This window comes from Ursus americanus, chromosome 12, assembly GCF_024610735.1.
Source record: "Ursus americanus isolate L20-20 chromosome 12, mUrsAme1.1.p, whole genome shotgun sequence".
NCBI lineage: Eukaryota > Metazoa > Chordata > Mammalia > Carnivora > Ursidae > Ursus > Ursus americanus.
The window spans coordinates 22549844-22567330 of record NC_142138.1 but is presented as its reverse complement, the minus strand read 5'-3'; the positions used below and the strand labels follow the sequence as shown (position 1 = coordinate 22567330).

General features: G+C 33.8%; 1 protein-coding gene across 19 annotated transcripts in view; it reads right to left on the bottom strand.

Annotated features, from left to right (window-relative positions):
- Window positions 1-271: 271 nt before the first annotated feature.
- Window positions 272-17487, bottom strand: part of MIER1 (MIER1 transcriptional regulator) — a 58763-nt gene continuing 41547 nt past the window's right edge. For 18 of the 19 annotated variants that reach the window (XM_045802096.2, XM_045802074.2, XM_045802080.2 and 15 more), the window contains 6 exons: window positions 14601-14752; window positions 13564-13645; window positions 12366-12460; window positions 9837-9964; window positions 5374-5513; window positions 272-2977 (listed from right to left, as the gene is read on the bottom strand). In XM_045802096.2, the coding sequence (XP_045658052.2) occupies window positions 2649-2977; window positions 5374-5513; window positions 9837-9964; window positions 12366-12460; window positions 13564-13645; window positions 14601-14752 (926 nt within the window). In that variant the 3' untranslated portion in view covers window positions 272-2648. Of the gene's footprint in view, window positions 2978-5373; window positions 5514-7355; window positions 8330-9836; window positions 9965-12365; window positions 12461-13563; window positions 13646-14600; window positions 14753-17487 lie in introns of those variants that run through there. The other variant, XM_087865988.1, reaches the window with a different exon arrangement.

The following is a 17487-nucleotide window of genomic DNA, read 5'->3' as shown; positions in this document are numbered from 1 at the left end:
CACGGTATTATGTAGACAAGTATGTTTAAAAAAATATTTTAATAAGCATATTCAGAATGGCAGACAGGGAATGGGAAAAAGGAATTATTTTACAGTGCAAAATTACGATGCATAAATTTAAAAACATCTAATTCATAATTTTAAATGCCTATTTAAATATTCAAATACTTTTTAAAGCTCAACAGATTTGTGTTGAACTGAGTTGCAGATTCTGAACTCTATTTGAAAACACATTATAAAACAATACCATTTCAGATGAAAATGATAGTGCTTTGCTGAGGGTGGGTATGGGGTGGGGGAAACTAAGTAACTATGAACAAAGGCTTCTTTTCCCAATGCAGTTTGTTAAGAGTTCAAGGGTTATGAAATGTACTAAATCTTAAAGCAAATTAAATTCATGATATTACTAAAAATTTCAAAGTAGTGCAATGACTTATCAAGTTATAGTGGCTGCATTATGAAGAACAAAGTACTGTGTGAAATACCTGTATAAACACAAAATACAATTAAATATTTCTTCACAAAAAGCTGAGCATTATGTATTACAATAGTGGAATGTCTTTCATTAGGCACACTTTAAAAAGATAAGATTAAGAAAAGTAAAATTTCCTAACATGTATACATGTGCCATATTTGCAAACATGCCTGAGAATGTACTAAAATATTCCCACAAACCTGCAAACAAAATGCATCTTTAAAAAAAGGTCAAATAGCATCCCTAATATTGCAACAACTTAAGTACAGCGTCACTCTTCATTTTTGAAACACTTCTATAGACCATCTTTGACAAAGAGCTAGGAGATAGGATACTTGGGATCGTGTAATAAAAACTGATTTAGAAAATGGATTGTGAGCATCTGCTAAAGCTGCCATTCTGGATAAATTAATGTTGTAAGTCAAACAAAACAAAAGCAACAAAAAATTCATGCTTCTCAACAATTCCACCCAAAACCTTGATTTACTCGGATATGTATGTAACAGTGAATGTGGATTATATGAAGTCAAGTGTTGTAAAGTGGCTTTTAACACTGTTTGGGGAAAAGAGTTGTTCACATTGGTGGAAGGAAGCAGTCTGAACATATGTTAATAGTAATACTTCATGGGGTAAGGCCTAAACCATAACTTCTCAGTGCAAACCTTTACTCAATTGTCTGAAACAGTTGAGCCATTAAAAACAAGACCACAGAAGATTTATTTTAAAAAGGCATTGGCTCTTGAACTGATGGCTGAAAATGACTCAGTAGAAGCATTTGGGGTATGCCTGTGTGAAAAAAACAAGAATAGTTAATAATCTTTTATAAAAGTTTGGATATAGGTTGGTCTATCAGCTGTATAAAACTACATTTTTAACAAGAATTTTCCACTAAAAATAAAATGGCACTCTTGCAAGGCTATGCACATGGATGATCCTGTTTGTAATCACACAGAGCAATGGTTATACATCTTATTTTCATTTTGGAAATACACTCACTTCATCACTTTTTCCTCATAAATCAGTATTGTTATCTGCCAACTCCTTGTGTGTGCCAATATCTAAATATTGCTTGACCTTTTCCCCTGTTTAGTTAATGCAAAAATGGGAAATTTTATAATGCATATAAAAATAACCAAACAGGATTCTGGTCAGCATGATATATTGAAGCACTTAAGCCAACATTAAACTTTTGTCTTGCTTCAAAAATAATTTTGAAAATTATAGCAAACGCAAAACAACTATGCAATCTAGGTATCATGCTTAATTTCAAAATTCTCAAACTATTTGTCCTTAAGTAGAAATTTGAAAAAACAAATTTTCACAATCCTTTATGAATGCTTTTACCACCTGTATAAGAAACATGACTTAGTTACTACACAAACACTTAAAAATTCATTAGAAAAACCTTAGCAAAATAAAATGAAAGCTGACAGACTCAGAATATCAATTCCTCTCATAAAAGTTTACCAACTGTACAAGTTAAGAAAATTATACAAGCTTTTGTATTAAGAAAGGACAGCTCAGTCAAGACATATGTACTGTAAAAATCTTTCAAAGGCTACAAAGAATCTGGAAAAATACAGAATGTATTTCTTAAGCCCAGATAAGAATATGGAAAGACATCATTGATGTCAACAATTTTACATACACAAACCTGACTTGGTTTATTTTTAAACTTCTATATATAAAAAAATCATGCTAGCATAACTTTCAGGATTCATAAGGGTTTCCTTAATAATGACACTCAATTTGTATGGAGAGAAAAATGTCTCTTATAAAAGATAAAGACATTTCAGGAAACTCAGAAAAACGTGTTAAACAGAAATTTGAACTTGGTTTTTTCTTCTCTGCCATCAAACTAAGCAAAAAGTACCTGTAGTGAGCTTTTAAGATTAATACATCAAATGAGAAGGTACAGATATTTCCGGTAGTTCATTCAAATTTACTACACTATTTGTTATATTCTTAACAGGGTCTTTACACTTTCAAAGTAAAAAAGTCTACAAAGGGCAGAATTACAAAATCTTATTTACTAAAGTTAGGACTCAATTCAAAATTTTCAAAATTTCAACCAACTGCTTCAAGGAAATCAACTTTTTAAGGTAACCCATCAACCCTGAAAATTTTAGTCACACCAGATTTTACTCCAAAGAAAGTAAAACAAGTCTAAAATTTAGTCATCTGTGTTTTCAAGTTCTTCAAATTTTCCATGTGACATTGCTTCTTGGAAAAATTCAGAAGAACCTGGACTTTCTTTTCCATTGCTGTTTACCCTTCGCCTTTTGGCAGGTCTCTCACTTTTTTCATCAAAATCATTTTCATTTCTTGCAGTCATATGGGCAAGTTTTGGGTCAGTGGTAAGGTTATCTGTTTCATAACCATTAGTATCCATATCTGCATGAAGTGGTCTCTTATTTCCACCTGTTGGTCCATTAACATGTAACCCTTCAACTTTGATTTCTTCTTTGTTCAACATTTCACCTGGTCCATTAGATGACACCCCTACATTGGAAGAAACATTAGTGAAACTGCTAATATTAAAAAGCTAGCTATGTAAACTATTGTAAAACAGCTATTGTAAAACAGCTTTTCATCAAGGATGACAGGTGTCAAATCTATGTATATGTATGGTCTGAACTCTGGCTATTTACTGAGTAACTGGCTATTTACTGAGAACCTTGGGCAAAAGTTACTTATATTCTTTGTACCTCAGTTTTATCACATATACAATGAGGGTATAAGAGACTTACCTTACATGCTTGCTATGAAAATTAAATAAGTTAATAAATGTAAAGAATTAAGAACATTCTGGCACATATATTAGCTTGTTGGTGTTACGTAACAACAAATAAGCACTGGATTCAGTAATCTAAATAAGCTGAATTAAAGCAAAGATATGCACAAATTAGCAAAATGATAATAACTTTCTAAAACTAGGTAAAAAAAATGACATTTTTTAGAAGCTTGAGTTTTCTACTGCCATATATAAAATGACATGACTTTTATTCTTAATCTAAGTAAACCCATGGGTATCGTGCTTTAAGGGTAAAGATCACACATTATATTTATCTAAATGGTTTAATCTGTCACAATGTTAAAAAATTAATGCTTGCACTGGCCAAACATACATTTGAAAGTCATAAAAGCAAACAAAATTCCTCCATAACAGGTGAGAAAAGAAAGAGAATATTTACTCAAAGTTATAGTTAAAAAGGCACGTTAGATTTGACTGCAAAATCAACTAGACATTTTGGATACTTAATGTAAATACAGAATGTGCCACTGGAGAGAATTAAATTTTAATTATCTAAAAAATAACATTCAGTATGAAGGATGAGCCTCAAATATTACGTTTTGGTCAAAGAAAATATTCTATGTCCCCAGCTCAAAAGTGCACTCAAATCATAAATACATATGGGGATTATGCATCATGATGGAGAAGAAATGATCCTGTTACAGTAAGCCCAAAGAGCTACATGACCACTCTGATAGGTAAAAAAAAAGATTTCAAGACACTAAGCCCCTTACGAAAAAAATAACATTGCACTGGAGAATTCCTTCTTTTCCTTGAAAAACCTGGGAATCTTGATTATGGGTACCTAGGTGAATGGCTTGTGGGCTACTGAATAATTTATAGGTAATTTATAAACACCTCCTTAGATTAACTGCATATTCTCATTAAATGATTAAAAAAGAAAAAAAGAAACAATTTGGTATTATGAGCACACAGGGAAAGACCTAAGTAGTATCAATTGTATGCGTCCCTGAGCTTGCTCTAGTCATAAGGTTAGACCTCTTAGCTGCTTATTCTATTTCAGCATAGCATTATACGACATGCCCTCGAACCTGTTTAGAACCAAGAAGTGGCTGCTGAGCCCTCTTGTTTGTTTGTTTGGCTTGTTCTTAGGGGGAAATAGTGAGAGAATAGAGAGGGGTCACCAAATGAACAAAGTATATTCACTCCAGCAGTGCCAGTGTGAGACCAAAGGTCAGAATAAGGGATAACCGTTCACAGTGTTCTTCTAGTTTCTGTTGGGGAGCTTAGCTCTCCACTGGCCGTCCCCTAAGATTGTTATATCAGAATGCAGGTGCAGAGCTTATCTCTAATTCACCAGTTTCCTCCTTACGAGAAGTGAAAGGGGTTATTAGTCTCTGCTTGGCAACTGTCTTACTTAGGAAGACCATTTTAATTAAAGTAGAAATCAAAATAATTCTCTGACTAGGTCTTACTTATCAGCACAGTGGTCCACTGTACATTTTAAACAAGACCATTACCTGAACCTCAAACATAATGGAATGCCATTTGCTTCTTTCTCACAGAGATAAAAACAGAAATGTTTCTGTACAGTATTAATGCAGAGCCTGACACCTGCTTTATCTTTTCTCATCCTTCAAGGTTATTACTCTATCAGAGAGAAAACCATTCAAAACCATGCCCTTGTTATCTTCTACTTTTCACAAAAAGCCTTAAAAGCACTTTCCTGATAAAGTGTTACAGCTTTCAAACTATTTCATAAATACCTGTGCACTTCTGATGTGAAATGGCTACTGTTTTGGTCTAAGAGTTAACAAGAATATTCTATCCAAGCATCACAACTGATTAAGAAAATTGATGCTACTCAAAAAGAATAAATCCCTTAAAAGAAATGGTCACTACTGATGGTTTATTTGTATTAAATTTGGTTTTTAGTGATGTCAGCAGGAATTCTACCCAATCTGTATCCTATGTTAGTACGTACGCTGGTATTATGTATGTTCATTTTGTGGGTATTTACAATTACTATTCTTAAAACTTCTGCACTGGAAGTTTAATACAAACCCAAACTGAACCGCCCCGGCTACTAAAAGAAAAGTGCCCTTCATCATGAACAAACAAAAGTACTTCTCTGGTTGCTTACCATTTTGATTACTATTGCTGATAGTGCCATCTTCTTTCTCAGACTGACTGTTACTACTGTTTGAGGCAGTTGGGGGAGGGGATGGTGCTCGACTAGAAGCAGCACTTTCACTTTCATCTAGAAGACGATCCATGTAATCCCTTAAAATTAAGTGAAATGATAAAACATTATTTTCTTTTATTAAAAAGCAGAAAATTAAAATTGAGGTTAAATTTAGAAGGCTTTATTAATAAATACGTCCTAATTTTCACTTACATTCATTCCAGTGCCTCATCTACCCCACCAGGATCTGAACATTTAAATGGAAAGCTCCTTTTGGTTACATGTTTGCTGGAAAAATGCATAAGGGCTTTAAATCAGCAAATTTTAGACACCTATAGGAAGTTTTAAAACTTTTAAAACTATAGGCAAGTGCTCAGAGTGGCCCATTTAAAATCAGAGGATCTATAAAAATGAAGAGAGGGATGGTGCCAATCAGGAGTACAAAAGAATTTCTTCACAAACACAGACTGGAAGTTTAAAGCTCCTAATGACCCTGTGATGGCTACAGCAATACCTGAAAGACAAATTAAGGCCTACCAATGAATCACGTCCCTGAACTTTCCTGGGTATCTTCTGTATATCACCTTTCTGCTCGATCAGAGCTGTAAAAGGCTGTAATTCCTGAGCTTATCCGCTGGCTCTGTCTGCCAGCATACCATTAGAAGTGAACTCACTTCTTCCCTAAGTTACTCCTGAACTATATGGCATGGAGGGACAGCTGTATTAAGGGACTGTGGGTTGGGGTTAGAAGATCTGGGCTAAAATACTTACCTCTGAAGTTTAGTGTCTAGAACATCATGTATGTATCTAGCACACAAGACTTCGCGTAAGACTTTTATAGGAAAGTGTTTCTGTAAACTATGAAGTGCTTTTAAGTCATCAGAATAAAGGTCAGCAAACTATGGCTGTGGGCTGGCCACTGGTTTTGTGAACAGTATTTTGATGGGACATAGCCACATCACTCGTGTGCATAGTATCTGTGACTGCTTTTGCACAACAGCAGAGCTGGGTGGTTGCAAGAGAACTAAAGGCCCGCGAAGCCTAAACTATTTACTCTAGCTCTTTACAGAGAAAGTCTATGATACCAGTGCTGGGCTCACTCCCCAAAGGCAGGAATTGTATACTGTATAGTCTTTTTGCTCACCACTATACCACCTGTGCCTAAGTTGTGCGTGGCACACAGCAGCTCAAAAAAACCCATAAAGCCATTATTTTAAAATTTCCTCAGAATAGTTATAACAGAAATATTAAGACAAATCTTTAGAATTTCTGAGCAGATAAATAAGAATGTGTGTAAAAAAGAAACAGTGGAAAGGCTTAGGATTTTACTGCAAGTCTGTGGCAGCAGTCTACAACAGACAATTATTAACTGTAGCTATAATATCAAACTACATGATCACACTGGCAATATAATAAATATAGGGACTTGAAGCTTTCAACAGTTTGACGTACAAAACACATACCAAAGAAATGTATATAACCATGAGCTAATCAATTTACCATTCTAGGCCTTTTTTTCCTTGCCTAAAGAGGGAATTAAATTTGATGATGTTTTAGTACCCCCTTCAGCTCTATGCCATTCATCGTAATTCCAGAACAATTATGTAACAAATTTGAAGCACACAGAAACAACAAATGAGTATGAATGCAAAGGGATTTCAGAAGCTAAGACTATTAAAGAACAGATGATACATGATGAGGAACTGTTGGAAATAAATTTGGTATGGCAGGAATGGATAATGGAGGATATGAAAAGTGAAGCAAAGGAAGCTAAAATTGACTAGATACTGCAATGATATTTTGAAAGAATTATTATTTCTTAAAGAGTAATGGCATCCACAATTCTTAAAGAAGGAGAAGAGTCAGGTGGGCCATCCAGGAGGTTGGAGTAGCATTCAGATAATCATAGTTATGATGGGTTAACTTCTACTTTATAAAAAAAAAAAAAAAGAAAATTATTTGCAAGGCTGTTAGAGTAAAATCTCCAGTTTGCATATGGCTACCAGTTCTTCCAGGCAGTGACTAGAGAAAATCTGCAGAAGATCTCTGCACAGGCTGTTTATAAGGCATAAAAATGGCATATGTGCTTCATTCTGGTGAACAAATGGAAGGTAAAAATGTAATAGAAAAATGAACAAATAACTTACAGGATAATGTGCTCTAACTATGGATTTTGACTAAAAAAGGAAGATGAAAAAACTCAAATTTCTGTCTTATAATAACAACATTTTGTGCACTGGAAGTGCAACTATTAACAGAAGGAGGTCCTGGAGGCAAACTGAAAAACATCTCCATGTTTACAGAACACCATGATTGTTCTCTATTTGGGCAATAATGTATAGTCTGGTCACAGCTTCTTATAGAAGATGTAGCATAACTAAAAGGGATAAGCAGGAGTAAAACATTACAGTTCTGTCAGTTAAAAAAAAAATAAACAACAAAACTTTCTATGAAACACCTACAGGGGACATAACTGAAGCCTACAAAACCACAGTATTCTCGCCTGGGGGGGGAAAACACATTTGTTCACTTCATAACATTATACCAGGGGATCACTGTAAAATCTTAACGCATGAGAAAAGAGATGATATGGTATTACTTTTAACTGCAGCTATTCTACCTACTGAAAACTTAACTTTAAGAACCGAGATTACAGATATAAAGATCTTCAAAAAGTTTCCAGAGCTATGGAGAGATTATTAGAGAAACTAAAATGTTTGGCAGCATATCCCTACCTAACCTGTTGAGCTTGACAGCACAGAGGACCAACTAAGCCAGCCCACAACACTTCCCTTGGTGATGCTTTCTGAAAGAGAAAACTGGATGAACCATGGGTCTGACCCAGCATGGCAATTCTTATGTTCTTACTGCTGGTGACGACAGATTGCCTGTAGTTCGTGTGTGAACATTATTTCTGAAATGGGTGAAAAAAATGAAAGATGTTACTATTGCTTTTCCCTATAGAATAGCTTGAAAACTGACTATTTTAAGATATACTCTGAAGACTAGATAGCTGTAGCTAGTTCTACATCATACCTCAATATTACCAATAAATCAAGAAAAAAATTAACTATAAATTTAAAACATTAAACAATTAGACAAAATTTGGAATACTATGTATGAAATTCCACTCTAGCCATCGTGAGCTTTGAATAATGGGGGATGAGGCACAGAGTCCAATGTCCCATGATTTTCAGGGACAATGATACCCATTTATTCCCTTTTAGATAATTTTGCTTTGGATTTTAGAGTGTTTGATCCTCCAGAGAAGTGACCAGCAGAGACACCTGTAAATGAACAGGACCAAGAAATAGTCTAGCCTAGGAGTTTGCAAAAGCACAATCAAATACGCATATAAGCAATCTTTCACAGGCAGTTATTCAGCCAACCCTAAGAACTATACTGGTACACACTGATCAAATGAAGTCACAACTTAGCATTATTTTTATCCTGTAAACAGCAAGAAATAATCAAGGATAGAATGGTAAAGTTTAATTCCACCTTAACAATTCATCAGCATTTTAGAGCAACTCAACGAGAGGCGAAGGGTTTGTTCAATACTCTAGGTACTTAAGTAACAAATTACTAGTGGCAGCGGGGACAGTTTTTTTCCAAAGCTAGACTGAATGAGGCTAAGAGATTCTGGTGCATGGCAACTGGTACAAGCATACAAGGCATTCTGCATAAAGACTACATATAATAACAACCCATACTCCCTATTTCACTGCGAGTAAGCTAAAGCTGCAGGACTAATTATTAAATATTTCTGTTAGAGGAAAGGTTTCAGGAAATCTGGGAAAAGGGAAGTCACCATGGACACATTCTTTCCTCTTTAAAAAACTTTGTAACAAAAAAGAAAAAGAATTTGCCCTGATTTATTATCTCCATGTCTTTTCCCTTTTATATCATCTATACCCAAACCTTATTTTGGTTCCTGGGATCAAAAGTAGACTGGACAAGGAAAAATACTAATTTCCATTCCTTTTTAATAAAAAGGGCCTCTATTAGGCATACAGCCATATCGCTTTTGAAAAGAGTCTCTTTCCTATTCTCACTGTGCTCACAGTATTATTAGATTAAAACTATGTGCTTATACTGAATGGAACAAAAATTAACAAAACATGCTTTAACAGCAGTTATGATCCATTTCCTTTCCTGAAAACACACTCTAATATTTGCTTTGATATATTTATTGTCTGAAGCAATATGAATTGTAGTTTATAATGTTTAGACACTAAATGTGTTTATAGTGTGTAAGACACTGAAAAGTCTAAATGCCCTATGAAGATATGTCTACAAATAAATTTAAACTAATGTAAACTTTTATCATACTGAAAAAGGAAGATTCTAAAAATTACAATCTTCTCAAGAAAAAAGTTCAAGAGCAAAAATATATGACTCAACAGAGAAAATAAACTCACGTTACACCAGGATGAAGATTATATTTCTTTTTTCCAAATCGTGTTTGCTGAGCAAAGAAATCGTAACGTTCAGATTTTTTCCACATATAATAGAATGCTACACATTCACCAACTGACCTTGTTCGAACCTATAAGAAACAAACACTTGTTTTTAAGAATCATCTCCTCCTTAAAGCAGTTATTTCATGAAAAATATCTGAAGTCTGAAAACAAATTTATGTGTACCTTAAGTAATATACAATACATTGTATAAAATACGACATTGCAGCAGCTTTGATAAAAACCACTCTTTCTAAACTGCCTTTGAGAGAAATAATACACTGGCAACAAATCTTCAGATATTTAGCATTACGCTTTTTAAAAAACTATCATCTTAATTTACTATAAACACTCCTCTATTGAAAATGTCTGGAAGTGGCATTTGAGTTAAAATTAATGTTATAAACAGTTTGCAAATACTTTTACCCACAGGTTACCTAGGGAGTCTACCTTTCAATTCCCATTTAAAAGATACTCTTAGTAGTCCCATCGGTGATCCAGGCTCAGGTATTTTATTTTCTAGAAAGGCTGAGAATATTCCATAGTGAGTAGAAAAGTATTATAATAATACCAATTTTAATTCATTGTTTACGAAGTTACTCCAGTAACTGTGTTCTATTTGTGTGAATGGATGATTCCCCTTCCATAAACGCTGGCAAATGATGTGGACGACTTCCCTCTTTTTGCTACTTGACTTGGAGAGCTGTGGTAGGGTTGATACACATAATAAAATACCGGGAGTTTAAAAGAAAAAAGCTATCTGCACGAGTGTTGGGATGCAAGACCATATTGCTTTAAACCCAGAAATTTCTAATCTTGAAGTTGGTGTCCTGTGGGACTGACTGTACCTAAAGTCAATTTGACGACATCCTCGTTTCATTATCTGACATATATTTTTCTTTCTTCCCTTATACCTGCACTTCACAAATTTGGCCCATGTTGCTCTAAGACTAAAAGCCATCAAGGCTTTTTTTTTTTTTTTTTTTTTAAATAATCTTCTCAAGCTCTTTTTTTGCCTCCTTTAGAATCTTATTTCTATATAGACAAAAGGCAAGTCAATTGTACTTTACTGAAAGCAAAAATTAGAAAGATATTTTGGGGCATGCAACATTAACAATATTATGAAAAATCTTCAATAAAGCCTAGAACTCATGATTAAGATCCAAACTTCAATTCCAGGTATAAAAACAAAGTCTTAATGTTTTCACTGGACCATTCTTCTTCTTCAAGAATAACTGTCCTCTTTTTTGTTCACTGTAACTAGTATACTGACATAGATAGGTCAGTTGACTTCTGGAAGACTGAGTATCACCATCCCAAATATTTATAAAGAAATCAAGGTCTTATTTTCAATATGACATTAAAGACTTTTTTGGCTGGTTGTTTCAAGTTACCTATTAAGTTCTTACTCCCTAAAAAAGGGGATTTCTGGGGGGGCGTTCTTGCTGCTGCTAGTTATCATACTAGCTTATTACTCCAGGAGTCCCCTCCATAGATAATCCAGCACGGCTTGGTTAATATAGTGTTTGAATTCAAGCTAGAAAACTCTTATCCCAAAATGTTGCTCCACTCAACCAGGAAAAAATATTTTTGTTTTTTTACAATCAGAAACATACAGGTCTAGTCATTAGTATAATGCATTCCTTTCACAGAATAGCCATCACTCAAAACTTAGACGCTATCTTTAAGGAAACATGTAAAGCCATGCTGTCTTTTCTTTTTGCTAAAAATGTGAGACTTATATAAGCCCAGAACTTACTTAATTTCCTCCATTTAAACTCTGAGATTTTAACTTTGCACATCCTAATTTCCCACAGAAACAACACATTTTTCTATTCTATATAACTGTACAGTTCCTATTAAAAATCTTACCTGATTTTAGTTTTAAGAGAATTAAACCAAAAAATAAATCTGCAAGTAATTATGAAGTTCTTTTGGGTATACACTGACACTGTATAATTGATATTATTAATATAGAATGATAAATGAATCATGTTAAATAAAATTGTCAAATTATAAAATCATAATGTATAATAAAGCTGATTTATTGAGATATTCTTCTGGAAAATTAAATTTTCATTAAAGCCAAATTAAATATTAAGTATCTGATTTTAGACATTCAGGACTTAAATAAATGTAGAAGATATTTTAATTGTAAATAATGTCATGTTAAAAACGTTTTAAAGTTTCAAGATTATTTAAAGATCAGTCCTTTAAAAAAAATCTGTCACAAGTTTGTGGAAAAAAGCTTTAAGTAATTACATCGTATACACACATCCCACTATCAGCCCAATTCTTAAAGGCTCCTAATATGCACTGAGAACAGCCACTTGCTAAACAGACCCCACAGAGTCTAGGCATGTTTATAATTCCCTAAAAATAATACATTAAAACACTTATAGAACCGTTAACATTTCAAAGTAATTAAGATATAAGATGATCTGGGTTAACTAAATATCTTTTTATAAAAGAAACATTATCATTACTTACTTTATTAGCCTGAATCAAATGAAAATCCTTTCCATAGGCCTTCAGCCCTTGTTCAAAATTTCTACACTCTTCTTCTGTCCAAACAGATAATTCCTCTGACAAAATGAGGGAGAAAACTGTTAAAGCAATATTCCCCTAAATATTGCAAATAAACAGTTATAAATAAAAACGTAAGTATCTAGTAACAGTATTTTAACTCCTGAGCTCTCTTATTGATGGCTGCAAAAACGAAGTGATAAAAACTCTGTATTTAATAAAATTTTGGATGATTTGGTCCCTAATTCTTCAACCTTAACTTGGACCACTTTCTCCTTTATGATCTAACTATACTAGCCACCCTTCAGTTCCTTAAATTCACTATGTTCTTTCTCACTTTAGATTTTGTGATGCTGTTCCCTTTGTCTAGAATCATTTTCTGCCTCACGCCCTTTTCACCTAATTTGTTTACATCTCAGCAAAAATATCACTTCGTTCTATAAACTCTTCCCAACAGCCTCACTCTTTCCCCAAATTAGGTTAAATCCTGCTGCAAAAAATTTGAACTGTACCCTAATTCTCCATAGAAGAACTCATAACTATTTTTCAGCTTCCCTACCTAGGCTCTAAGCACCATGAAGGCAGGACTTTTGTTTACAATTATATCCTCAGAACTCAGCACATCCTCCAATTTTCGTCGAATGAATAAGTATCTTGTTTGCTATGTAATGTTATATAAATAGTGTTCTTAGTGAAGCAGGGTGGGAGCCAGTTTAGAGTAAAAAAAACAAAAAACTGGATTTATTTTAGTTATGCTTCATTGCTTATAAATTATGTTTGCCTCGGCAAAGGTAGTTTAGTTCAGAGACCTCAGTCTCATCATTTTGAAAGTAAAGTAACAATTGTCACATTCCAGAGTTCATAGGGCTATTAATAAGATCAAATAAGAAAATACTTAATAAAAATGGCTTGAAATTGAAAGGCATCATGTATGTTTATTTTAATTGCCTTATTTTCCCATAAGGAAGGAACAGCCTGAATCCCATTTCCCATAATGCTTATTTATTTAACAAGTTACAAGTTATTTGTTATTCAGCAAATATTTACTGAATTCAGAAAGATCAGTATTATTAAATTTAGGATATACCTATGTAGACTGAAGGTCTTAAGCTTATTAAATTTCTGCTAAGTCATGAAAACAAAATGTATTATTTATGCTTACCTCTAGCCGCTTTTACATTAAATCTTAATCTTCTCAATGCTTCTTCTGTGTCAAAATTGCATTTAACCAATTCATATAATGCCTAGAAAAAGAAAAGGCTTCAGTATGTGACCCAGACTATGAAGCTCAAGGCTACAATTTCTTAAAAAAGTAAAAGCTTTTCCTGAATCCAGTATTTCTTTTCATCATTTCTGGAAGACAAATAATTCTAGTGAATGCAACACAGACAGCACTAAAGAAAAACAAATTCAATCCTGATAATTAATGCTTCTAAACACTTAGAAAACAGGATAAGCAAATAACTCTAACTTGGCAGCCACAGTACCTCAGAAATTTAAAAATGAAAATGTGATTTTATAAAAATCACAAAACCTTTCTTTTTAGCTTTTTGAGGTTCCCATTCAAATTTAAAACAAACCAGAAAGAAAAGCATTGATGAAAAAAGGTGTTAAAAAGAAAAAAAAGATAATGCTGTTATTAGGTTCATGGTAGGGACTGGTCTACTACATCCCTGACAACTTCATTCCAGATGTGTATTCCCAAGTTGATGTTCTTAGGGATATCCAAAGGAACTTCAAAAACCTAATAAAAAGCATACACAGGGAAAATGAGATCCCATTTTTATTGTAGCTGAAATCATACTAACGAAGCGAATGTGTATGCTAACTATTTCAGATTCCCTGTTGATGACAGTACAGGAATTCTGGTGGCTAGTATAGTAACGGTGAATGTGAGAGCATTTACATCTATAAATGTAAACATATAAAAAATATATATAAAATATATATGGTTAATTTATTTTGGGAAAACTTTTAAGTTATTTCTTTTTAAAAATTGGACTATAGTATAGAGCTGTATTACATTAGTTCCAGGGGTACAACACACTGACTGGACAACTGTACACATTATGCTATGCTCACCACAAGGGTCACGATACAAGCCTATTACAATTCCACTTACTATATTCCCTATGCTGTACCTTTCCTCCCCATGACTTAGTCATGCCATAATGTAACAGTTACTTCTTACTCATGTACCTGTTCATTGTCTTTTATGTGAGATCCTTCAGGAATTGCTTCTACACCTTTCTCATCACCTGTTCTTCTAGATGCATCCTTGAGAAATACAATCACTTTATCTTCTGGTAAGTACTCAGGGTCCCACAGGAGCTGATCATCGTTTTCATATACTGAATTAGTAAAACATAATGTTAAAAAAAAATGCCAAAAACTGTTCAAGTTTGTGTTAAAACACTATCATTGACCAAGTAACTCACACTTAGGAGCCAAAATGTTGATTACTGACAGGTAAAATGAGGTCCTAGTATCTACCTAACTTGTTCTTGGGCCGTATTTATAGCCTAAGTGATATAAGCAATCTAAACAGAGTGATACCATTTGATAGCTCTTTCACAGCAAAGCTAAGATGACTTAGCTTGAGTTTACCAAGTCCAAGCTCTCTTTGTTTGAAAAGCACCACCACCACTTACTATCTCTGTATGACCTTGGGCAAGTTACTTTCCTGCTCTTTGCCTTACCTGCAAAATGGGAATAACAACACTATCATACAGGGTTGTAAAGATTCAAGACACTTTAAAACAATTCTGGCACATATTAAGATTTAAGGGATGTTAGCTATAATTATTATTTTTGAAATAAGAGGCCTAAAAGAATGCTCACCAAATGTCAACACAGTTTATTTCTTGGTGCTAAGATTTAGGATCATTTTTCTTACTTTTATATACTTTTCTATGAAGCTTAAAAATGTATTATAATGAACGTAAATCATTTTCATAAAACAAGAGTCCTTTTTTTAAAAAAGCATTTAGATTTCATCAGAATTTCCATTAGAATAAGATTAAAGCCTAAATGCCATCATGATTTTAAAAGTGAAAGGAAAGGAGGAAAACCTAAGATGAGAGCCTAGTGCAATTCTAAACGACAGGAAGATGGAAATGTAGACAAAATTAAGAAACAGTCACAAGATAGAAAAAATACCAGAAATCTGGCACCATTGCAGCTAGGGGAAGAAAATGTTTCCAGGAGTACTAGACTGGTTAAATGCTGTTAAATGGCCAGTATGAAAACTGAAACAGGTATGCTGGATTACTAACAAGGAGCGGAATGTTTCAAGAGCTGTTTTTGTGCAGACACGGAGCCCAAGCCACACTGGAGATGACTGAAGAGTAAATGAAAGGGGAAGAAAGAAAGCAGAGAACTCTTGAAAAGTTCGGTTGTAAGGGAGGAGATGGGCGTAGCAACTAGAGAGCAAGTATAGTTGAAGAAAGTTTCTGGTTTTGTTGGTTTTTAAACATAGGAGACAATCATTTAAATGCCAACAGGAAGGAACCAGCTAAAGAAAAACTGAATTTAAGAGACAGAGGATAACTGATAGTGTCAAAGTTCCTTGTGTTATAAAAAAGGAATTAACAGCTAATTAAGCATCCTCTATGTATCAGGCACTATGTTAGGTGTTTTCATATAAATTACCTTGTTTCACACTCCACCCCAACTACACACATACACTTTAAAATATCCTTCTACCTTTCTGTTCCCCAAAATATACTCTTAAGTACAAGGACAATCTCCAGAAAATTTCCTTAGTAAACCTCACCCCTTTTCTAACCTGCTAGTACAATCCTAGTCAAACTCTAAATTGTAAATACAGTAAAACTGCCATGATAAAGTAAATTTGAATACACTACTATTGATTTTTGTTCTCTGCTTAGCCTCTGTTCACTGAAGGGGGGAGACTGCAGTTTTTATATTCTTGAGACTGATGGGTAGAAGGTGGACAAGGCTTACAAGGAAGCCCTAAGAAACATGGAAGGTGTGTCCCTGAGTCCTCAGTGTTCTCCCACTTAAATATCCATATATCGGGCTTATGAAACAAGCATAAAAGACCTGGAAGATTATTTCTGGAATCATTCTGTAAGTTTCAGACAGCCACAGGATACAGATTCCCTATTTAAGCTGAGTACACAAACAACAGCAGATGGCGCCAAATGACAAGCCAGACCCTAAAATTGTGACAAGACAGCCAGACAGGCTGACCCTGAGAATATACCTCAATGACAACATACTGAGAAGTAACCATGGATAAGAACAATTCGCATTTCCACAGAGAATAAACCACACTGTCTTTACTGGTTTCAGAGAGAGACCAAATTATTTTACACTTAAGTTTCACTCTAAATAAAATAGGACTTTTGACTATGCTCTAAATAAAACAGGCAACACAGCTGATTTTTATTAGGTGTCTGTTGCAGAACAACTAAATGCCAAGAAATCAGAATATTAGAAGAATACCACTATGGTAAAACACACTAAAATACAGAAGAGAAATAACATCTATAAATATGATATGAAGAGAAAAACTATAAAAGCAACAAAAAGAAACAAATACCCTTTATTATAATTACATAAAATGACATGAACATGATGGATTTCAAAAGATCACACCACTGAATAGCATCTTCTGAAACTCTTTCTAAATGAATTACAAAGCCTAAATATTAGAATCTTTAAAAAGCAAAAACAAATACACGATGGTGGATACAATTTACATGTGATTATAAGTCAGAATTCAGAAGACAGGAGCACTCAAGTTAGGTAGGGAAGTGCTTACTATGGCATTTTAAGTAACAAATTAAGCTCATCAAATAAACAAAATGGGTTGTCAATATAATTCAACAAGGTTCACTGGGTGTGTGTGTGGGGGGGAACTAATGTAGAAAGATGAGAAACCACCACCAAAATACCACAAACTTCTGCAATATGGGAAATTAATTCCCAATTAACAAATTTATACTTACTTTCAGTTTTAGTAAAAAAAAAAAAAAAGTGTTTATTTTTAATGTCTAAGTAAAAATTCAATCTAATTAATATATTATGAGGATGAAAATGCCAATATATAATCAGCTAT